General features: G+C 41.9%; 1 protein-coding gene across 5 annotated transcripts in view; it reads left to right on the top strand.

Moving 5' to 3' along the window:
- The window catches only part of ANK3 (ankyrin 3), a 472,635-nt gene that overhangs the window by 221,649 nt on the left and 227,783 nt on the right, over positions 1–23,203 (top strand). The window contains exon 1 of one of the 5 annotated variants that reach the window (XM_074374054.1): positions 21,029–21,052. The exons of 3 other annotated variants lie outside the window; for them this stretch is intronic. In XM_074374054.1, the coding sequence (XP_074230155.1) occupies positions 21,050–21,052 (3 nt within the window). In that variant the 5' untranslated portion in view covers positions 21,029–21,049. Of the gene's footprint in view, positions 1–21,028; positions 21,053–21,114; positions 21,328–23,203 lie in introns of those variants that run through there. One more of the 5 variants, XM_074374052.1, reaches the window with a different exon arrangement.

Here is a 23,203-nt window from a genome sequence, read left to right as displayed (position 1 = left end):
TGATGAAAATAAAGAATAATATAATTAGAAATTAAATAGTATCCAGGATTCAGAATAGCAGAATATATGTGTCTTGTTTTGTCTTTTATGTAGAAAAGAAAGTTCAAATTACTTTAAATATACATTGGAAATTTGGGGACTGTAGGTGTATATCCATGAGACCCATTTTAGACTTCTTGATCAGAATTAAAAGATTAAAGGGCATTTATAAAATCTATAGTTGTATATACACCCTGCCAAAAAGTCTAAAATTTGCTCAAAGTGACAACACTGGAATGGGACGATTTATTCTTATTTCCATTTGTCCTTTCAACAGATCCATCCTCTTTGTGTTGTAATCACTTTTCACAGTTCAGTGATTTCTCTGATATTATCTTAAAGCATGGTTTCTCGAAACGGTCGGAATTAAACAGCATCCCAGAAACCCTAGGGGCAGCACACAGCCAAGAGCCTCAGACTCATTATTGCAGAAGGCAATTATCAAAATAGAACGATGCCTTCATTTAATATGGTTTAGAATTGAGAAGAGAGTGTTTTATTTATATATTCAGTTTTTGCCTTTTTGAGTGTCTGCTGTGTTCCTTTTTTTTCCCCCTCTGAAGCTCCTGCCAAGCAAATGTGGCAGTACTGACAGTTGCCACTTTAAGCAGCCCTGCCATTCCCTTCTGTTCCCCCTCCATGTGTCCCTCTAGCTGGGCCAACAGTGAGGTGACTACAAAGAGGTACAACTGGCAGAAATTAGTAAATATTTTAAAACTCAGAAAACAATACACACTGCACGTACTAGGTAGATGTTTACATCAGAGCCGTGGAGCCAACAGCTGCAGACACAGCCTTGCAAAATTCATACTTGCATTAAGTGCATTCATCCTTGATTTAAGATTAGCTTTTAAAGGAAAAGCCCTGGGTATCATTTTCTCTCCACATTGTATTGGACTACTTTGCATATAATTAAGCTGCATATGTCTCCTGCGGCAGGAAATCTCTAGGAATAAAGCCCTGAGTTGCTGCTTTTATACTGTTCTCAATTTAAGAGCAGAACATAAGGAAGTATGCCCATTCGCGTGCACTTATAATAGCAGAGACTGAGGAGTGTCTTAATTAGTTTTAATCGTGAGGAGAATGGGAACTAGATGATGTGCATTTCTGCTGAACTTAGCACAATAGAAAATGCGCTTAGACGGCAACAACACAAAAAATTGCATTACCTACATGGATAAATTTCCTGATGCTGTGAGTTGTTCCAGTGAGTTATTAAAGAGACTATATCTGTAGTTTATGTTAAAAAGAAGGTAGTGACCCTATCTGAGATGAAGGGAGGAGCAAGCCAATTTCTTCTTTTTTTGATTTACTGTCTTTAAAATGGTTTCCCTGCAGAAAGGAGCTGCATTTAATATTCATACTTGAAGGCAGAGGTCACTCCTTGGTTTGAATTGATTGCTACTTGGGATACAATAGTATATTTGAACTTGGAATATAAACTTATTTTTTTAATCTCCTGGAAAAATTAATTTGGCATATTTATTAGCCTATGGGAAGTCAAGGAGAGGCTAATGTGTTTAGCAAAAAGAATGACCTGTGTGGGTCCACGGTGGAAGAGAGATGAGCAGAAAACAGATCTGAATCACAAGCAGGATTGATGAATGACCTGGATGGTAGCCACCAAGACCTTTTTCTTAGGAGGCTGGTTTAACTTCGTGGTAGTTTCAAGGTTTTCCTCTACTTTATTGACATCTCAACTTTTACAAAATGTATAGAAGTAATCATTCTCATTTTTGTAAATATTGACTTAATGCCTGCAACGTATTCCACCACAGGAATATAATCCTTTTATTTAACCACTACTCTGTTATTAGACATTGCTTCTAATTATTCCTTATTATAAGTAATGCTGCATTATTTTCTGGTAAATCTTCATCCACATATAATATTATTTCTTTAACAGTAACACTTTAACTCCATCTTTGTCCGAAGATGTAAAACTATAGACACCACTTTATAATTTCAAGCCTACGTAAGTCTCTATAGATGTATGATGTTAAAAATGTCATTGAGGCTTCTTGTATTCACTTACATTGTCTCGTCAACTTGTCTCAGAAATATCACCAGCTGCGTAGATTTCAATTTCTTACCTTGGAAATATCTACTGTAAATGAATCAAGCCTAAATTTGAATAGACAAAAAATTTTGAAAATGATTGCAAACCTTTTAGAAAGTATTCTTTTCAAAGAAAAAGTTCACCAAAGAGTTCATTTAATCGGTAGCAACCCAAGTGTTTTTAAAATGTAACCAAAAACTTTAGTGCACGCACACTTTTGTGAAAATAAATCATTTGGACTCTAAAGTAGTTGTTTGCAAACCTGGCAGCAGATCCAGGTTACCTGAAGAACGTTTTAACAATACAATTTACTAGGACCAGTAATTCAAAATACTCAAGGGGTGGTCATGGAGAATTGATACCTTTAAAATTTGGTCAGTTGATTCTGGCCATCAGCCGGGTAGGAGAGCTGTAGAACCAAGGGCATCCTGCAGCCTTTACCCTGTGATGCTTTTTAGAGTTAGAAAGACGTCATTCAAAAGGAGAGGAGCGAGGAAGAGCCAGGGGACTCTGAGTTAAGCCCCCACAGCCCTGGCGCCTCTCATTTACTTCTGAGAAATCCCAACGCACTCTCCCATCCCCTCACCCTTCTTCCTTTCTGGACCATTAAAGGGGGCAATGGGGACTCTGGATCTAGAAAACTGTGTAACTTTTATAGATTGTTTTGCTTTATTATAAGGAGAAAAAAAGATTCGTAAAATGTGGGAGTCAGTACCCCAAAAAAGTTTTTGTATAAGGCAGCATTTACCAACCATCCCACTGTTCTAAATTTACACATTAATATGTATTGTATCTATCCACTTACAAAGAAGAAACAGAACTTGCTATCATACCTAAGAGAAGATCATTTGCCCCTTCCCTATCTCAAAAGAGAGAGGACAGTCTCTCTAAATCTGTATTTACTAAACCCGTTGGATGTACTGACCATAGGCAGCCCTGGGCACATATTAAAAAGTAAGCCTAGAAGTGAGAGTGATCATGACTTGACATCTCACACTCCATTAATCCCACAATTATGTCCATTGATCTGGCTCCTCGCTCGGATGAAAATAAATGTCTTCAGTCCCTGTCATGATGAAGCTTACTTTTTAATAAGGGAGAGAAAATAAGCAAGCCGTCCACGTCTACCTGTTCATATAAACAGCACCAGCAGAAGCGTCAGGGGGAGGGGAGGCAGTTCTGTGCCCCTCGGAGGACAGTGGTGATGGTAGAAGGCTGTTCCTGGGGAGCCCTGTCTGTGGCTGAAAGGAGAGGAGGGGTGTAATATTAGAAACCACAGAGGGAAAATGCTTTCTCAGGTCCAAATACTTTTAGGGGGGAAGCAAGCAAGGATGGATACCCACATCAGGGTTGAAAAGGATCTGGAAACAAAAGTAGGTAGGTAAAGTACAGGCTCCTGGTGGAAACTTTTTGGGGCAATCATCAGAACTTTACCCTTGAACTTGAGTGAAATGGCAATATGGAAGCCTTGCAGTGCTACACACTGACACCAACGGTGGCTTTCCTCAGCAAAAGGTGCTTTCCTGAAAGCTCTTGGAGCTCTCTTCTGGGAGAGGACTGAGAACCCGGCTTGGAAAACAGCAGAGAATCAATGCTAGTTGATTGTGCACGCTACGTGTCAGGGGTGGGGAAAGTGAAACTCCATTCCTCAGAGTTGTTGAAAACCATCTTACCAATGTTTCTGGTTCATTGCAGCAGGGAAAGAAAGCCCTGGAGGGTCTAATACTGGCAATTAAGTGCTTCATCCAGAAAATGACATGTAATTTCCACCCACTATTCACTGGCCCAGATTAGTCATTTGTCTCCTCCCGACTGCAGAGAGATGATATCCTCCCACAAGAACAGAGAGAGGAAAGCCAGACACAGGTGAGCATCCGGTGCCTCTGGGATGGGCAGAATGCAGGGCCCAAGAAGCAGGAAGGACAGGAACCTTGTCCTGGATGGTCTTGTCTGGGTGCTTCCGTTGAGATGGATGAGACCAAATAGCACTCGAGACTCTGTCACTGCCTGTGAGATTCACATTCAGGGAAGAAATGTCTGGTTGGCTTAACTGGGTTCTAGTGCTTCCCATCTTACCTGGGTAGCCAGGCACATTATGGGCAGTGACAATGGGCCAAGGTTAAATTCAAAGGGAGTCAAGGTACAGCAGCCCAGGCTATGAAAGTGAGACGCTGGTTAAACAGCGGACATGCCCACCTTGATTGAGAGGCACCGGGAGGCTTGCCTGCTCTGTATTCACTGAGTATTTGTGGAGCACTGACTATGTGCTTGTCTAAGAACCACGGATATAGCAGGGGCACATTGGGCAGACTTCCTTCTCACTGAGCTTTCAGTTTTAATGGTCAGGTAATCGTGGTTGGTGATGTGAGGAATATTCTGGAATTACAGTAATAGGAAAAGATTATATGGTCTAGGCAGCCAAAGTGAGACCTCTCCAAAAAAACTGGTTTTAGAAAGCTTAAGGGTCTTTGTGTTCCTCATTCCTGGAACTGCCACAGACGGGCCATTGATTGCAAACATTGTGGAGGGATGGCATGGATGATGAGGGGGGTGACTGAGACCAACCTTTGCTTCGGTTCCTTCCTGCTCAGAAGTTCCGTGAATTCATGAGGGCCCAATAAAGTAAAGTTGTCCTTGCAAAACAGAGACCTGGAATGAGAGAATTAGAGCAGCGTCATCACTGGGGAGGGGACGTTCTATCTTGGCAACACAGGGCTGGGTAGGTTACCTCCAGCAGAGCTCTGCCCCGGAGAGGCTGACGGGCCCCATGTTCATGACCCAGCTTAGGAGGCCCGATCGCCACATCTGCTCACCCACGACCTGGCCTTGGTCTTCTGTCTTGGCTGGAAAAACTGGGTAATGAAAAAAAACGTTGGGGATGAAAGGGTAAAAAGTTGTCACTTAGACTGTTTAAAGATGTTAAATGCAGCTTTTTTCCAAAAGAAACTTCTCTGATTGTTATTGAAATATTTGTACAATTAGGAAAAAAATGTCTGGGGATTTGAGATACCCATAGAGGGTCTGACTGCAGTAAGATGCTATGTTATGAAGATGGTGAGTTCAGATGACTAATGAACCATTTTTAATAATGAACTCTGCCCCCTCACCTCCACCACCCCAATAGTTTAAATGCTCAACATTACAGGAACACACCTATTCATGTAGGTATTTTTGAGAACAAATTTGCAATTGCCAGGATCACTTTGAGTAGTGAATTACTCCCAGGGTCAGTAAATAAACTGTCATCATGATCCTTATGATCAGCAAAAGGCAACCAAGGAGGTAGGATGCCTAGAGGTTAGGGCCTGGGCTGTGAAGTCAGCCTGCTGATGTAAGTCTGAGCTTTGTGGCTCAAATAATTGCGTGATTATGTGACTTCCTGAACTTCACTTTGCCAAGTGGGGCTAATAGCAGTGCCTGTTTACTGAGGTCATCGTGAGGATGAAGTGAGCTAATATGTGCAGTATTCAGAGCAGAGTGCCTGGCAGAGTGAGCCCTGAGTAAGTGTGAAATATCTTTCTCTAGTTGGTTTATATATTCACTTGTCATATGTCCCAGACCACACTGTATGTTCCAAGACATAAGCTGTGCTTTCTCATAGCATTATTATGTTTGTGTAACGCATTCCACAGTCTTCAATGCTTTTCGCATTTCATATTCAAAATACACCTCTATAATCAGAAGAGTATGTATAATTATCTTCATTTTACTGCGGAGTCAAAGAAAGTTTCCCTATACTAGTATTTTCATCAAGGCTGGGGACATTGCAAAGGAGCTAGCTGGGATGACTTTGTCACTCTGCACATAGCCTCTGGAGATTCTGAATCCCTGCCACACGAAGCCACTCTTACCAATGGGGTGTGGGGTTGTGTCCCACAGATGAGGTACTTCCTGTTCAGTGTGTGTTTCACAGGTGTGCGCAGCAACAAACCTTTTCTCTCAACTCTCACTGTCCCTCCAGTGCAGACAGCACATGCCACCTCTGCAGGTTTTGCCACACCCTGTCTGTTCCCTTCAGATCTTTGTCACCACTGAGGCTCTTCAGTGCTGTGCACACAGCAGCCTTCAGATGCATTGCTGCTTTGAAAACAAGCCCAGGGCGGGCTGGAGTGGGAGCTTCTGCTCTTTAACCAGCCTTGTGTTTCTCTGCTTAAAGGTACCCAAAATGGGGAAAATGTGGAGCAGAATTAGAATAAAGTCATGCCAGCAGTTCCAGGCCACTCCAAAGGGCACACTGGATGGTAGGAGGGCCACAGGCACGAAGGCAGGCAGAAAAGAAAGTGGCTGGAACCCAGGAGGAATTCACTTTCAGACATGTGAGGAAGGTGAGCCTTGCTTAGGTGGATGGAGTGGATATGAAGAGGAAGCAGCGAGGGAAAATGCTGTCCATTTTCTCCAGGAATTCCTCTGGAACACCGGTTTGAGGAACTGGTGAAGGATTATGGGGGAAATTGGAGTGAATGGGGAAGAGAATGTAGAAGAGTATTTAGATTGTGCAGAATCATGGTCAGGTGATTGAACAGGCATGGTTTACAGACAAGATAGAGGCAACTGTCAGGCTACTCGCTGTACTGTGTGTGTGTAATAACATATTTAAATCTGGTGGTAATGGCTTTTTGTAGCCACGTGGGGAAAGATTCCTTCATAGCATAGCTATACCTCCAAAGACCTTGCCCACTGAGTGGAATCCATATATCCCCCAAGGATGTAGGCTGCTCTGAAGCAAGACTTCATTCACTGTCTAGCCCAGCACTGAGCACGGTGCCTGATGCCTGGTCACTGATCATCACGTACTAGATGAATCAAATGAATGTGCTTTAGAGCAAGCTGGGGGCTTATGCAAAATATGTATTAGTGTACAGAACAGAAGACATACTTTGTAATAACCGATTCTACAATGCTATCCAGTTGTTCTTCCCCAATCTGGCATTTTTTCTGTTGTTTTCTTCCCGTGGCAATGACGAGAGGCTGTGTTAATATGCGATGTTAGAAATTAAAAGGCTTAGTTCTAGTCCATGTTCGGGTTCACCCAGGTCTAGTCCAGTCTCCTGACCTGGGGAAAGTTTTCTTAACTGAGCACTGGCTTCCTGGTCTACTAAAGGAGAATTACAACGTGCACAGAATACCTCGTATCTCAGATACTAGTGGCTATCAAATGAAATAGTACGTGTAACTCAAACGTGGAAACTGTAAACATCCTTTTGCAAGTGCATAACTATTGTGACAGTCTATAGTGTTGTTTTTAATTTAATTTACCATGTAGTCAGGTGATATTTTGAAGGAATGAGTAAATCATTTGTATTAAGAACACCAGCTCACTGATCTTCCGCCCTGAGTGAGCGAGAGTGAGGGCCTTGATTACCAAGTACCGGGGCTCTGTGAGGCCACGTTACTGATTAGTGAAGTGTTCTTCAGAACTCGGTGCCACTAAATGGCTCTGTACTTAGGATCACACTGATCTTAAATGCCACCAGCACATGGGGTAATTGTCAGGGTTTCTTAGGCTGAGGAAAGTTTTCTTCCATAAATTATTGTGGTATTTTGTAAGTTTCTATACCAGACATTTAAGTATCAGATCACTATTAGCATTTAGAGATAGTATTTTGAAAGGGGCAGGACAGGGAGGGGGACAACCTTTTCTTCTTCCTGGCATTCTAGACTGGTGTTCTTAGATTTTTGAGTTAAGGACCCCTCCCCAAAGCCCATATATACAAACGGAAAAAGAACTTGCATTCTGTTTTCTGGTGTTCAGGGACCCAAAGCCCATGAGGTCAAGACTCCCTGGTCTGGTATATTAGCAAAGAGTTTCTCTTTGAGCCAATATGTATATTATAGTAAAGGATGTACATTGATTCAGAGCTGTGTTGGTTCAGGCTTGTGAGACAAAGTTCATCCCATTATTTCTTGTCATTCATTGTCATTGAGAGTCTGATCTTAGAAACTCACATTTTAAGCTGTTAAGTTTTTAGAAGGATATAATGCAATGTAAAGTGTAAAGAAAGGTACTTTAGAAAAATATTTAGAAAATTGGATGTTTAGTAGATCATTTGAATCCTGGGATTTAAAAATATGAAATAGGTTCGGACGATCCAAGGTAAATTATTTGTATAAACTTCACATAGTGAAGGATATTTCTTTAAAGCTTTTGTGTATTGTTTTTAATGACCTTATGACTGTGTCAGAATTCTTTTGTGAGTTGACTTTGGGGCCATGGCAGCAGCGCATCGTGTAGCTGATGGTGTTGTTTCAGGCAACCTTTCCGCCATAGTTTACTCATTTATCAGATAGCGATAATACTGCCTACTTTATAGAAATGCTGTATTAAGTCAAACTCCACTTCTTCAATGAATGGTTTTTTTAGTAGACATATTAAAAATAAGTTAAATGATATAGTAGAAGGTGATAGTGTGTGGAAAAAATTAAGCAGACTAAGAAGGATGGGGAATGCTGGGGGTGTGGGTGGTTAAAGAAGGTGTGGGCAGGACTTTGAGTATGCAGAGTACTTGGTACATGAGCTTTACAGTAAAGGTTGGCATGCACAGTTATGGGTGAAATTTGTGCCTGTCATGTGCAAATCCACATAATACATGGAAACGTATAGGGATGGATGGATAAGCTACATCTACAATATAGATATATACGAGACAAGACTGCATGTATTGGGTTTTGGGTTTTTTTCATATTTGATTTCTATTTTTATGCAGACTTTTCTTGTTGAGGTATACGTCACATACAACATGACGTTAGTTTCATGTGTACAGTGTAATGAGTTGATATTTATAGATACAGCAAAATGATTGCCATAATAGGTCTAATTAACACCCATCACCATATATAGTTATAGAATTTGTTTTCCTTGTGATGAAAACTTTTAAGATGTACCCGCTGAGCTGCTTTCAAATGTGCAGTGGAGGATCATTAACTATAGTCACCATGCAGTACGTTACATCCCCAGGACTTATTTTATAACTGGAAGTTTGTACTTTTGACCCCTTCACCCATTTTGCCCACCCCTCACCCCAGCTTTTTGGCAACCAACAATCTGTTCTGTGAGTGTGGGTTGATTTGTTTCTTTAGATTCCACATAAAAGTGAGATCAGAGAAATAATATTGTTTTTAATGGAATAACTCTTAGATACTTCCTAACTTTTTCATGCACCGATGTCTTGTCTCCTGTCTTCCAATGGCCCAATGGTTGTGATTGTTTTAAGTTCTTCTGCCTCCTTCCCCAGCCCCAACCATCTCATGTAGCCCTAGGCTATGCAAGAAAACAAGAAAAAGACGGATATGGGGCTTTATAAACTGAAAAATTCTGCACTGATATAAGTTACCGTTAGTAAGTGGATGATACCATCGTTTTCTCTACGTTTCCGTAACTGTGTGGGGTTGGAAGTCAAAGCTAGCAGAAAAGCTTTGCCTGTAGATTTCAGGTAGTTTTTTTGACATGGTGTGCAGACCTGAAACAGAAGTGTTTTCCTTTCTGATCTGTCCTTCATCGCGTATTTCTAATTTTCAAATGATTTGCCAACAAAAAAGAAGGGAGAGTTGCTCTTAAAGACATCCAAATTCACAGCCTTTCTTGAAATTTCAGAAGACTCACCTGTCAGCTTGGGCCAGGTGGACCCTGCCCTGTTCAGGTGCAGCCTGTGCCTTCGGTCAGCACGGCCTGCACTTCCTTCATGAAACATTATTCATCCAAGGAAAGTGAGGCTCATGTTTTCAGTCCTGATTGTGCTTTTACGGTTTTATATTCATGGGATTGTTCCAAAGAAATATACTTATTCCTTTTCTGGTGAGTCACATATTACTCATAAGACACATATTCCCAGGACTGTGTCCTCATTTCTATTTCTTGCCTGACCCAGACCTGGCTCTATTTACATAACACAGCAGAAAAATTGCAATTTTAAGGGTTAATTTGGTTAACTCCTACTGGGGTTCGTGGTCTGCATATTCTCTGCAGAATAACACAGTAGTAAGAGACCTTTCCCAATTCACTTACAGAATGAATCACAGCGACTCCTTATGGTGTTAGGAAAATTAATCGGAAGGTGAATGTATAGTGCTTATCACAGTGCCTGAAATAGATCATAAATGTTCAGTTAATATCACTAGCAGTATGTATTTCTGCCTGTGTTGATCACATGAACTGGTATCATTTGTTGAAAGCCATGGGATTGAAAATTTTTGACTTTTTTAACTTGACTGTCTCAATGTATCCTTCTAATCAGAATTTCCACTAAAGTAATTGTTGTCTATCCACATCACTCAAAGATTATTTACTGACTCTCAGGCACTGTTCTAGATATGAGAGATGCTATAGTAACCAACCAACAGGCAGCCTCTTGTCCTGGAGAAGCTTACACTCCAGGAGGAAGGTAAACAATAAAGTCATAGAGACACATATTAATTCATATAGAGATGAGCCAGTAAGAGAAGTAAACATTCAGGGGCTAGAGGAATGAGTGGGGTGGCCTGGAGGTGCTGTTTTTTAGCTAAAATGTTTAGGCTAGACAGCTCTGACAAGGTAACATCTGCGATGCTGTGATCAGTTAGAGGTGATCTGTAAACTTGGTACAACGTCATCTGTTGAACTATTTATTCTTGGGTTTATTTAAGGCTCCTTGCAGAACCATTTTGGTAAATATGGAACATACCATGATAGCTGAGTTTAATGAGCATGGTTTGAAACTAGAGGAAGGAAAATTTTATGGAGATGCTGAGTTGCAGGGGGAGAGCCAAGGTCAGTGAAAGACCAATTAAGGATTCAAGGAAATCAAGTGATTGATGGTTAAAAAAGTTCAGGAGGAAATGAATGGCCCCAGAGCACAGGCAAAGAGATGATAAGCCTTGGACAACAGGAGAAAGCCTATATCTCCCAGCTTACCCTGTCCTGCGGTAAAGATAACTCATGAGAGAGTGAAGTCAGCGCTTTTCCCTACTTTCTGTAGAGGACATTATCCACCTGAATCAAGCAAGGCTCGTTTTTTCAATCTTGTCAGTGTTTTAGGGTATTATATTTATACGGTTGTTAAAGAAATGTGCTCATTCATTTTCCTCAGACTCACATATTACTCAGAAGTCACTGGCTTCCTATAACACCAGAACTCCAAAGTCTCTTGAGGATACTTGCCCAGTGGTGTGTTGAGTCCAACAGAACCACAGCTCCTGTCGGCCCCGGGGCCCCTGCAGACTGGACATGCTCAGCTCAGGTCTCAGGGATTGTGCTGGGTGAAAGGGATACAGAGGGGAATGGGACGCCCTCCCTGGAGGGGAACTGCTGCCGAGTCTGATGTTCCCAGCAGGAGCCCCACCGTGTGTGTTCTGTGCCCCAGGGAGGATCCCGGTGGGCCTCGCGGATGGTTCTCAACCATCAAGCTGCAAAGCCCACTGTCTACTGAGGCCAGGCTGCGGGGCTGGAGGAGACTACAGAGCAGATGCACAGCTGAAGGTCACAGCTCTGGCCCAGTTCCTGCTAGTTGCTGCCACATGGAAATGAAGGATTGGTTTTGCCAAAGCATCTGATTTTTTAAGAGGCAGATATCTGGCTTTTTATGAGAAATTTCTTTTTTTTTAATTTTTAAATTTTTTGTTGACGTGTAATTGATTTACAGTGTTACTTTCAGGTGTATAGCAAAGCATTTTAGTTATACATAGACATACACATATATTTTGTCTTTTTGGATTCTTTTCCATTATAGGTTATTGCAAGAAAATGAATATAGTTCCCGTGCTATACAGTAGGTCCCTGTTGTCTGTCTGTTTTATATATAGTAGTGTTATCTGTTAATCCCAAACTCCTAATTTATCTCTTCCCTACCCTTTCCCCTTTGGTAACTATAGTTTGTTTTCTATGTTAATGAATCTACTTTTGGCTTATAAGTAAAATTCGTATTTTTTTTTTTTTTTAGATTCCACATATAAGTGATATAACATGACACTTGTCTTTTTCTGACTTAGTTCACTTAATATGATCAACTCTAGGTCTATCCATGTTGTTGCAAATGGCATTATTTCATTCTTTTTTATTGCCGAGTGATATTCCACTGTATATACCACATCTTCTTTATCCAATCATCGACATTCATTTATGTTGATAGACAGAAATTTAATTTTTTTTTTAGTGGAAGTACTGGGGATTGGACCCAGGACCTCGTGTATGCTAAGTATGCACTCTACCACTGAGTTATACCCACCTCTTGAGAAATGTCTTTACTTCTGAATGTTGGCAATACATTAGAATATTTTAAAAAAATTTTAAGACCTTAATGAAGGAAAATGGGGAACCCACTAATGAGCAGCGTGACTTTGGCTAAGCCATTTATTCTGTACAGGTTCATTATGGGGGAAGTTGATCCTCGTTGTTTATCAGACTCCTTCCAGGCCTAAGATTCTGTACTTGCCATTTGGAGACCATGACTGAGTAGCTATGACGTGGCAAGGTCAGGAGGTACTCAGACTGTTCCCCCCTGGCCTACAGAGGCCCCCGTTAGGGGACAGAGCACCCCACACTCCTGCCTTTCTGGACCGGTAGTCACATAGGTTGCAGATGCTTCTGAAAATCAACAAACATTGAAATGCAAGTTCCTCAGCTCAGTGCTGGGCTCAGAATAAGGGCTCAGTAATGTTAACATCCTCCCTCTCCCCCTTTGCCTAGGCTATCCCCGTGGAAGATACTTCCAGAACTCATTTGTTTGACTCATCTCCTCATCCTAGAGTGTGCTTATCTTCCTTTAACAATTTTAAGTGCCCTTAAGAGCCAACTCAAGCTTGTCCTCTTTCATTCCTGCTCAGAGTCTCTGAGCTCTGGTGGTTCTCATTCATTTAAAAATATTTATTGATCATCTACTATATTCCTGGTCTTGTTCTGTCAGTGAACAAGATAGACAAGGTCCTGCTTTCACAAACTAAAATGCTATGGGAGTTGGGAGGAAAGGAAGAAACAAACTAGGAACTAATAAATGAGAAATTTATCAAATAGTGCTACATAGAAAATAATGGTATCATGGTAGTTATTTTAAGTCTACTTCAGGTTGAGGGGCCAGGAAAGGCTATTCTGAGGAAGTGCGGTTTATTCTCTAGTCTCATTGATAGGAAGGAACCAGCAGCCATGGAAGATCTAGGGGAAGGGAGCGTTTTAGGCAGAGGAAACAACATGTACAAAGGCCCTGGGGCAGGAATAAAATTAGCATTTGGAAGGATATGAAAGAAGCCTGTGTGGCCTTAACATAAATTGTGGGGGACATGGTTGGAAGAGTAGAGGTAATAAATGATATCAGAGAATTTGTTTAGATACAGATTCTTTTAAAATTATATTATGCAAATAAACGTTCTTTCCCCACAACTGAAGTGTAATTTCCTTAAAGAAGGGAATAGGGCGAGATCTGTCCCTTTCTTTGTCCTCTGCAGCACCTAGTTGCTTAATTAATATTTGGTCAATTAACTGAATATGAAGAACATATCACCTAGTGTGGCAGAGCAGAGTTACATTTCAGTGTGGTTTGATTTAGAAATGCTCAGTACTGGCTACCTCTAATAGCCTAGGAAGTTTGAAGGGGGCATTCTTGTCCAGCTGCTGTTTCAGCAGCACCCAAATGAGGACAGATGATCTTCCCTTTCTTCCTAGTTTATGCATGTGCTGTTTTGACTGCATGTTGCTTTTGAGCCAGTAGCCAACAGACCTCCATCTGGTTTAGGAGATAAAGAAGCAGGGACCTTTCCACAAGTCTTTGTGATTGAACAAGCACTGCCACAAGATGGCCTTTCTCTACCAAGTCTGGCACTTTGATGAGAGGAGGAGTTTCTTTCCATTCTCTGATAACTGACTGCTGCTTTCCAGCCTCCCTTCATTCTCTGCTGCCTGGGAGAGATTAAGGATGGTTGGAATGCGGGCTTGAGTCATTAAGTGTTCTCACCCCTTAGAACACAACACATGACAGACCTTTCTGCCCAGCAGCGGGCCATCACGTGATTTGCTCCACTTGACCTTTTCCACTCCAGACCTGGGGAAAAGGACATTGCAGATAGGAGTAATGTGTAAAGATATTTAGGATTTAGTTCTGCCCCTTGTTGAATTTCTGGGGAAAGCATATTTTCAGTAGAAAGGAAACAGCTTCGATGATTCTATCATTTCTACACATTTTAGACATTGGAAGTTGCTTGTGTTAGAATCTGGGGCTCATCATGTTAGCAATCGGATTGCGGGTCTGTCTGGGGAAGGCATCAGGGCTGCTGAGTCCAGGCTTGCTCCTTAATAAGTCATGTTGATTTATTAAATTGTTACAGCTCCTGAATTTTTGCTGATAAATGGATTTTTAGTTCCTCCTATTAAACTATTATTTACTCTTTTCCTTAATGTATCCAAATCATGCATAATTTTTTCTAAGGAATACTTTTCTGGATTAATAGTGTTTTCCATTCATAAAAGACAACCAGTTCTCTTCAAAGAATTGTCTGTATTTAACATGTCTCATATAATATGTATGTGTGTTGTGTGTATTTATAACGAAGGCAGTGTCTGGAGAAAGGATTTTAATTTCTTCATTTCACTTGCAGATTAAAATCTCTCAGCCATGTCAGGATGACAGCGTTGTAATTAGGGTTGAAGAGCCATTAGAAGATGCCTGGAAACCTAGGTCATTTTATGTGTGTGCGTGCACACATTTTAACCTGATGCCATAAGGTTTTTAAAGAAATAGAATACACTGATTTCTGCAGGACAAAACACAATTTAGGAAACTACTAAGTGCTGGATTGTGGCTTCATTGGTTTTGCAGGCCTTACGTCCAATTCCTCTCTTTCTTACCTTTGATTTCTTCCTTCCCAGTGGTTTAAATAGGAAATTTTTTTTAAAGGCTGGTATATTTCTGCAGGTGTCTTTCCTTTACTCCCAAGTGTTGAACAGAGTATGTTATCCGGGCCTTCTGATTCATCTTCAGCAATGTGTGTGGGCTTTACGTTTTCTGGAAGCCCACCGGGGTAATGTGTCAGTGCTGAGAATGCACTACTGTAAGTTGATTATCTTTAAGGATGTTGTTCTTAGGCTGGTCAGACCCCCAGAGGTCTTTACATTTTCAAAATCTCAAGCCCTGATTACGTCCAACGGCAGAAACAGCGTTGATTTCATCTAGCCTAGAATATTTACATTCAGTGGTCTCCGTTGGAAGTGGGGGGAGTGACCATCTCATAACCAGTTCTGAATTTTGCATGCTTCATGTTTGTATATTCAAGAGCATACGAAATGATGAATAGGTATCTTGCCATTTTATTTCATCAGGCCACCCTGAACACAGCTTTGGTGGTCCAGAAATAGCCTGGCTTTCTTAATGTGATTTGGGCCCATTAAAAGCCAGTGTTCCTTCGTCATTAAGGGAGAGCACCATTTGTAACCTGTTAGCAGTGAAGTGAGCAGGTGTTGAGAATGCACATATATGAAGGGCTGAAGACTACACAGGTTATCATATGTCATTTGTTCTCTTGTGTCTTCGCTGAGGAGACCCCTTTCTTTATTCTACTGGCCTCGTTTGCATATAGAGCCATTTGCAAAAGGGAAAAGGGAGAGAGAGGCTCTGAGTCCATCAGTGTCATTCTCCTGGAATACAAGATTTGAGGGAGTGGGGCTTGGGGAGTAGGCGCGTGTGTGGAGGAGGGGAGGGAGCTGTGAACTCAGCAGAGGGGCAGCCCCTGAAAGACACAGTCTCCCAGTGCGAGAGGAATTTGTAGCTACTTTCTGTTGGGGATAAACCAAGCCTCCTGAGGGGTCAGTGAGTTGGTCATTCTCACCTTAGAATCAGTTGTTTTAGTAAAAGTAACCCCTGAAGTAGCTGTTGTGTGTCCTCGCCTAGATAGTGCTTCACTGCATTTTGGATGGTGGGGGCTTGGGGCCCTGGGAACGGAGAGGAAGGGGAGGTGGGGTCTCCTCCCTGGCCCCTGAGCCTCTCCTCACCCATGGGCCACACAGGAGCCATCCACAACCAGCCTCCCTCCAAAGTCAAGGGTCTCCTGTCCAATCTGGATCTCTAAGCTTTTCTTTTATCCTTTATCTGGTCTGTTACTATGCTGACAAAGGAGGGTAGACTATGCCCTGATGAAGACGTGGAAAATACTGAATACGGCCAATCCAGATTACTCTGCGGTTTTAAAAGCTCCCTTGTAGATTAGATCATTTGCCCTCCTAAAAGCTCAGTGAGCTGCTTTTTCCATGTGTTCCTGTGAATAATGCCTGTGTCATGGTCTCAGCTGGAAAGAAGGGGGAAAACAAGGAGAAGAGAGAAGGCACTTTGTTACTACAAGTTTTCAGGAGTCACATCAGTGATGTAAATGCTGGCATCATTTTGTTTCCTTTCAGAAAACATTTTGTGTTTTTGCTGAACATTGAACAGAAAATTACACAGGATCTAGGTCCTAGTGCTCAGTCTTGTGTGTGTGACACACAAAAAGAGGACAGAGTATAGTAATACTTGAAATTATTTCATGAAAAGACAGTGATATCTGCTGTCACATAAAGCTCATGGGTTTAACGCACATAAAGCATTCTCCTGGGGTTTTCAGGGGTTTCTGCCATTTTTCAGTTTCAGAAATCAGACAGCCTAGGTGTGCAGGATACTCAACTGCCTTTCAGAAACATTTCATAGGAACACTGCCTCCCAACCCCTGGTTCTAGATTAGTGGTTAGCAAACTTTCTCTGAAAAGGGACAGATAGTAAGTATTTTAGGTTTTGTTAGCCAGTCTCCCACATATTCTTAAAACTTTATTTGTGAATACTGAAATTTGAATTGCATATTTTTTCCACATGTCACAGGATATTATTTATTCCTTTATTCAACTATTTAAGAATGTAAAAGCCAGTTTTAGTTCATAAGCCATACAAAAACAGGTGGTAGGTCAGTTTTGGCCCTCAGGTCATCATTTAAAGACCCCTCAGGTCATCGTTTAAAGACCCCTGACCTAGATATGAGCGACATCTCAGACAAAGTGACCTTCACAATTACAATATTGGGATATGGGAGGCCCATTTTCAGGATGGACAGGTTGGGGATTATCCCTAAAACCACTAAGCTTGCAGATTCTACCAAACTCTCCTTGGTTCTCCTCTGCCTCCTCCCACCTTCTGGAAACGTTTGTTGGGCACATACGGAGGAGCCCCTGATTAGAGGTTTGGTGACGCGAAGACACGGACAGCAGAGTGCGCAGCCTGCGGGCAGAGCTGGAGAAAGGAGGGGAGGGTCTCGGACACGGGTGAGCAGGCTGTTAGAAGGGAAATGCGGCACACAGCGTCCCCGCCACCAGCCTCCGCACTGCCCAGACCTCATCCTCTGCTCACAGAGAGGACCCCCACCCCCACCAGTCCCAGCTGCATGACTCCTGATTCAGAGTGGCTTGACGTGCGTGGACACTGGATCCTTGGTTCCTAGTGGGGAGCCTGGATGGATGGGAAAGGCTGTAACTTCTAAGATGCTCCGTCCTTTAAAGATGCATCTGAAAAAGTGTCACCAGACTTTGCTTTAGCCAGAGGCTCTTCCTTACACAGTCTGATGCAAGTTTCTGTCCCTAAGTCTGAGCCTCCTAATGATAAATACCTGAAGAGTGTTCTTTCCGTCATTCCTCACAGGCATCATTCCACATGAGCAGTATCGGTGCCCCTTAAAAAGATCACAAGTTGTTTTGTAAATTATATCTCTGTTGAAAAACCCTATGTCTTGGTGTTTGTTGAAGGAACCCATCACAAATTCCAGCGCAGCAATAGCATTGATGCACAAGGTACCATCGTGGCACTATGTGGCCTTTCATTCATTCCTTCATCTTCCAAATGATGGGATTTGAGTGAAGGAGCTCTGAGGTTGCATGATTGACACTACTTTTGTGAGAAGGATATGTTTAAGGATTGAGTTTCCTTGAGGTAGCACACAATTGTTTTCACAGAATGAAGTAGAAAATTGTTACCGTCATATCCCATAATGGAGCCTCTTGTTTTTTCAGTAGACCCACCAGCCTCCCAGTTCAGGCTCCACCAGCCTCCCACATCAGCTCATGCTCACTCACCTTTGGGGGAAGTTAGTTTCTGTTGCTGCTTCTCTTTTTGCAGCTGCAGTATCTGTGAGATGAGCAACGACCGTTGGGCAAACAAAATGTCCTGGCCAGGGGCTGGGTTGAAAGACACAATTATGGGAATTAATTCTCTTCTTATTTGGTGTAATTATATAGTGTTTCTCTGAAGAGCTCCACAGAAAGATGGAATCAATTGAGATTATTTATCCTAGGAAAGAGAAGACAGGAGGGGAGGTGGATAACTCAGTAACAGTTTTGAATATTTGAAAGATGACAGCCAACTGTTCTGTCTTCTCACTGAAGACAGGAGGTTAAGAAATTGGTGGGAGGAGGGATCCAAATTAGATGCGAGGAAGAATCTCTGGCTAGTAAATGGGATGAAACCGCAACACGAGTTCCTTAGGGGAGGTCTGGGTGGGGAGGGGCTCTGATGCCCGCCTGGAGCCGGATGTCTTGCTCTCTGATTTCCATTGTGGACACAAGTGACAGCCTATAGGATTCAAGGGACAGATCCACAGGCCTGGACTCCTAGGCCCCTGGCATTCTGATAAACCAGGTGTGGTTAACACAGACATAAAGGGTAGCCTTGGAGAGGACAAGGAACACAGCAAATGTCACTGGAAGGAAGTCTGCAGCTCTGAAGGAAAGAGCTGGGCTTGGGGATGCCTTTGATAGAAGAGTTTGTCCTCCATCGGACAGCACCCGACCTAGGGATGGTGAGGATTTCTTACGCCAGCCTCACCCTCTCCCAGTTATCAGCTGACAGGACCTTCCCCGTCCTGACCCTGGCTCCCACCCACCTGCTGTCTGCAGCAGGGGGATCAGACTTGCTGTGTTACTGAGATGACACTGGTTCCACTCACTGTATGTCAGTCCAGAAACAGGTACAGGGCCAGTGATGGTTTTCCTGGTTTTCTCTGCTAAAGTGCAGTCTCCAGCAGGCATCAGGTGCTCGGCATGTATGTGACACCTCTGTAAGTGACTGAATGCAGGAAGTGGGGAGGACGGAGGCGTATAGTCAGAAGACTCCCCCAGGTATTTCAGAGACACTCTGGACCCTCCCAGAATGTCACCCCCATCTTGGGTGTCATGTGCCCTCCTGGGATGCCACACTCCCTTGGGAATCACTAGCGCTGTGGTCAGAAGCACAGGCGTTAGATCGGAGGCCCGACTTCAAACACCTGAAGTCAAGGAGGGAGGCAGACTACGGTCAGACAGCAGGGAGTGCTGGTGGCAGAGGCGGGAAGCCCCCTCTCAACACCTGGAGACCTGGCCCAACAGAAATGGCCCAGACTTGCCAATCCTTGCTTGTTATTTTTAAAAACAAGCACTAGATTTTGCTATGAAATCCCTCCACTTTTAAGTGTGGGTAACTGAAAATATTTTTTAAGACCCATTGAGGGCAAGAAAACATTTATTTGCTCTTTGATCCCAGTATGTGACTTTCCCTTTAGGATCCTGCAGAATTAGATTCAAATCCTGGCTACTTACCAGCTGGTGTCCTGGGCAGGTTACTTAACCTCTCTGAACCCTAGTTTCTTGCTCACAAGTGTAGAGAGAAAGATTGCTTCACAGGGGAGCAATGAGGACTAAAAGAACATATGTAAGAAATAATGTAGTGCCTTGCCTGCTCAGTACTTAATAGCTATTCAGTAATAATGACAATGGTAGCTATGATTATATTATTATTAGATTAAACCATGTGAAATTGTTGATGTGCAGTAGACTTGACCTACAAAAATGGCAATATCATGTGGTTAAGAATATTATATAGTCTAATTATACTAATAATTATATTAATATAAAACCCTATCCTATATACATGGTTATTATTTCATTATTATTATTGTTAATATTAAGCTTACACACCCACTCCCTGAACACATACTTAGGATCTCCCTTTTTCATTCTTACTCTGTTGGTTGTACTTAATATCTTATTTATTATGTTTACAGCTTGTAGTCTGTCTGCCCCACCCCTGCTGGTATACAGGCTGCATTAAGGCAGGGGTTTTCCCCGTTTTGTTCATTGTCTTTGCCCACACCACCGCAACACCCAGAGGAGTGTCTGACACTTGGTAGACACTCTATAAATATGCATTGAATGAACAGGCTTGCACGCTGGTCTTCCCCAAATTGAACTCAGTCTACCCCAGACGCTTTCCTTTGAGCCTTACAGGTTTGAGGGACCTTTTGATTAGAACTATTCTAAATAAAGCATACATGCAAGTTCTTAAGATGATGGGTTTTTTAGGGCTTTGACTCCTGAGCTCAAGGGTAAGACTAGTAAAAAGTTGCCTAGTATTACGTGCCCCAAATCTGAAAAATGGAATTCAGTTGTTAAAGAAATCAGTAATAACTTAAATTGAAAAAAATTGACCAGAAGCATTCAATGAGTGTTTTCTTTTCTGATCTATACACAAAAACTTTGTATAGTGCTGTATTTTTTAAGAGATCATTGATTGTATTTGTTCTCAGATGGAAGGGAAGTAGGTTTATAAGTAGATTTGTGCTCCTTGGCAGCCCAGTTTGCTTTCACTGTGTGTGTGTGTGTGTGTATGTGTGTGTGTGTGTGTGTGTGTGTATGTGTGTGTGCGCGCGCGCGCGTGCTCAAACATATCTTTAACAGTAAAGCTGATGGAGCAAAAGAAATTAAAAGTGTAAACAGCCCAGTAGTATAGGGCAGACTGATCCCAGAGACGGAGGAGAAAATGGTGGTATTGTCTTTGGAAGGAATGTCAGAGTGGCTGGCACACAGGGGAAAGTGCTGATAAGCAGAATGACAAAAGCTGGTTTCATGAGTGGTTCCCAGCAGCCAGGGTACACTCCCAGCTGATTGCCCTGCTATTTTCGGTGTCCCCATATCATGACTAAATACACACCACTTGACTGGAAGCCACGAATATGGTAAGTCAGCGAGGCATTCTGGGAGGTACTACCTTGTCAGGCAGACACCTTCCAGACTCTCGGCTGCCTCCACCCACCCCTCATGTCAATAGTTAAGAAAATTCTGACTAGCTCCGACCTCCTTCCTAGGAGGTAGGGGAAACCTTTACATTTCCCAAGGCGGGTATTTTTAGCCGTGATGCTCTCTGTCCAGAGTGTGAACTAATTGAGTTATCAGGTTACATACTTGGCCACAGAGGATGGCCGTGGAAGAGGGAGACAGCTTCCCAGAACAAGTAAGCATCCACGGTTTCCGAATGAAATGCATTTTCTGTATAGAAGGGCTGTTCTGGTCTGAATAGTTGTGACTTTTACAAAATGCTTGTTGCCGGAGAGGAAGGAAGCTAGTCTGTCTGCACTGTGGGCTGCCTGAGTTCCATGTGTGTGAGACCACGGGCTGTCCTTTCTTTCTGTTTTACTCGAGTCTGGATTCTAGGTATGTTTTGCCTCTGATGTAGCTTGGAGTGTGCTCAGTTCAGGTCGGTCTTAAGAGGATGCTGATTGAAATGTAAAAGATGGTGGGCGATTAGGGGTGCAAGAAGGGCCTAGTGGACCCCAGAATGTAAGAAAGTTTATATTTTCACACTTTTCTCAAGAGAAATCTGAGAGCTTTAAAACTCAGCCTTTTCTGGTCTATTTATTACAAGGAAGATCATGAGATTTTTACAGTTGGGGGAGTAAACATTGTAGAGTTAAAATTTGTTTTTGCAACTTGTATAAATAGTAGATGGAGGATGTAATTGGAGGTTGGAAATGTTGTTTTATTTTTGTTTTAACAGAATTGCACATAGATATAAATATGTCATCTTGTTTCATTTTAAAGGATTAGCACAGTAAGTCATTTCCCCTTAAGGGGTACTGTATGGAAAAGGGGTTAATATTTGGTTTATGTTTATAAAACTGTGATGTATTCCATTCTGAGGGGTTCACAAAATGCTATTTAGATTATGGCAGAGTTCAGGAGTTGATGTGCTCTCTTGTTCCTACCTGTGTCTTTGCAGTTAGCTCCAGTTTATCTTACTATGAGAACACACATGTACTGTGAATAGAAGGGAGAAGTATTTGTTGTTCATACAGTACATTAAATCCTGAGCATAAGATGAGCATTGTGTAAGGAATAGTCGTAGTGACTCGAAGAAGACATAAGAATGAGGACATTGGTGCTAGGTCTAACCTCAGGTAGACAGACATGCTAATGGTTTTGAGAAAAGAACTGTTACCTCATAGTGCTACAAAAAGCAATTCAGAGAATTCTCTCACAGTTTTGAACCTTATTTTAAATGGATTCAGTTTTAATCCTGGTATTCTTAGAGATAGGTTAATTTTTTTAGCAAAGAGTTGTCTTTTATGACCTTTATGGAATGTTACTGTATTTCAGAGTAGACATTTATGAGATTTTAATCTGAATGAGACTTTGAAGAATTCTGTGTGCCTCAGAGAAAGGCCTTTTTAGATTAAACATTGACATTCATAATAAAATATAAACATGGTTCATGAATTCCAGGCATGAGTTGTAATTTACTACTAATACAAGCATATTGGTAGGTGAGTCTTAAAAAGATCATATTTTATCACTCTGAAAATAATCAACTCACCCATCAAAAATTAGGAGCTGTATCAAGCTGAATTTTGGTTATGCATTCTATTCCATTAGTTGTGGAATTGAAAACCTTACAAATAATCGTAATGACATTTGCTGATTACCCTGTGAGACTTGGCTTTGAGAAATACTAACTGCTAGGAGGTTTTGAGCCACGTGCAAAATATAACAAATCTTAAAGAATGAAAAAACTGAAAATCTTTGGCCTTTTAAGAGTTAATAAGTTATTTTTTTAAGAAAGAGATCCAAGATCTTAAAGGAAAACTTGAATAAAAGCAGAGCATCTTGTTTCTGCCTCACGTCAGAATATATCAACTAAATGGTGAAAGCATTTGATCTCAGCCCATATGTGCAGCATTTTCTGTTTTGGTGGGCATGCTGTTTTAAAAATGTGTAATAAAATGACAGACTGAATTTGAAATTATCCTGCCCTAAGCAGTGACTCTGGAAGGGTACTGACCCGATACAGATCACATACAAGTCCCGTCACAATGGGGTAGCATGTACTATTG

This window comes from Camelus bactrianus, chromosome 11, assembly GCF_048773025.1.
Source record: "Camelus bactrianus isolate YW-2024 breed Bactrian camel chromosome 11, ASM4877302v1, whole genome shotgun sequence".
In the NCBI taxonomy this organism is placed as follows: Eukaryota; Metazoa; Chordata; class Mammalia; order Artiodactyla; family Camelidae; genus Camelus; species Camelus bactrianus.
The sequence above is the reverse complement of the archived record's forward strand: the minus strand, read 5'-3'. Positions and strand labels throughout refer to the sequence as shown.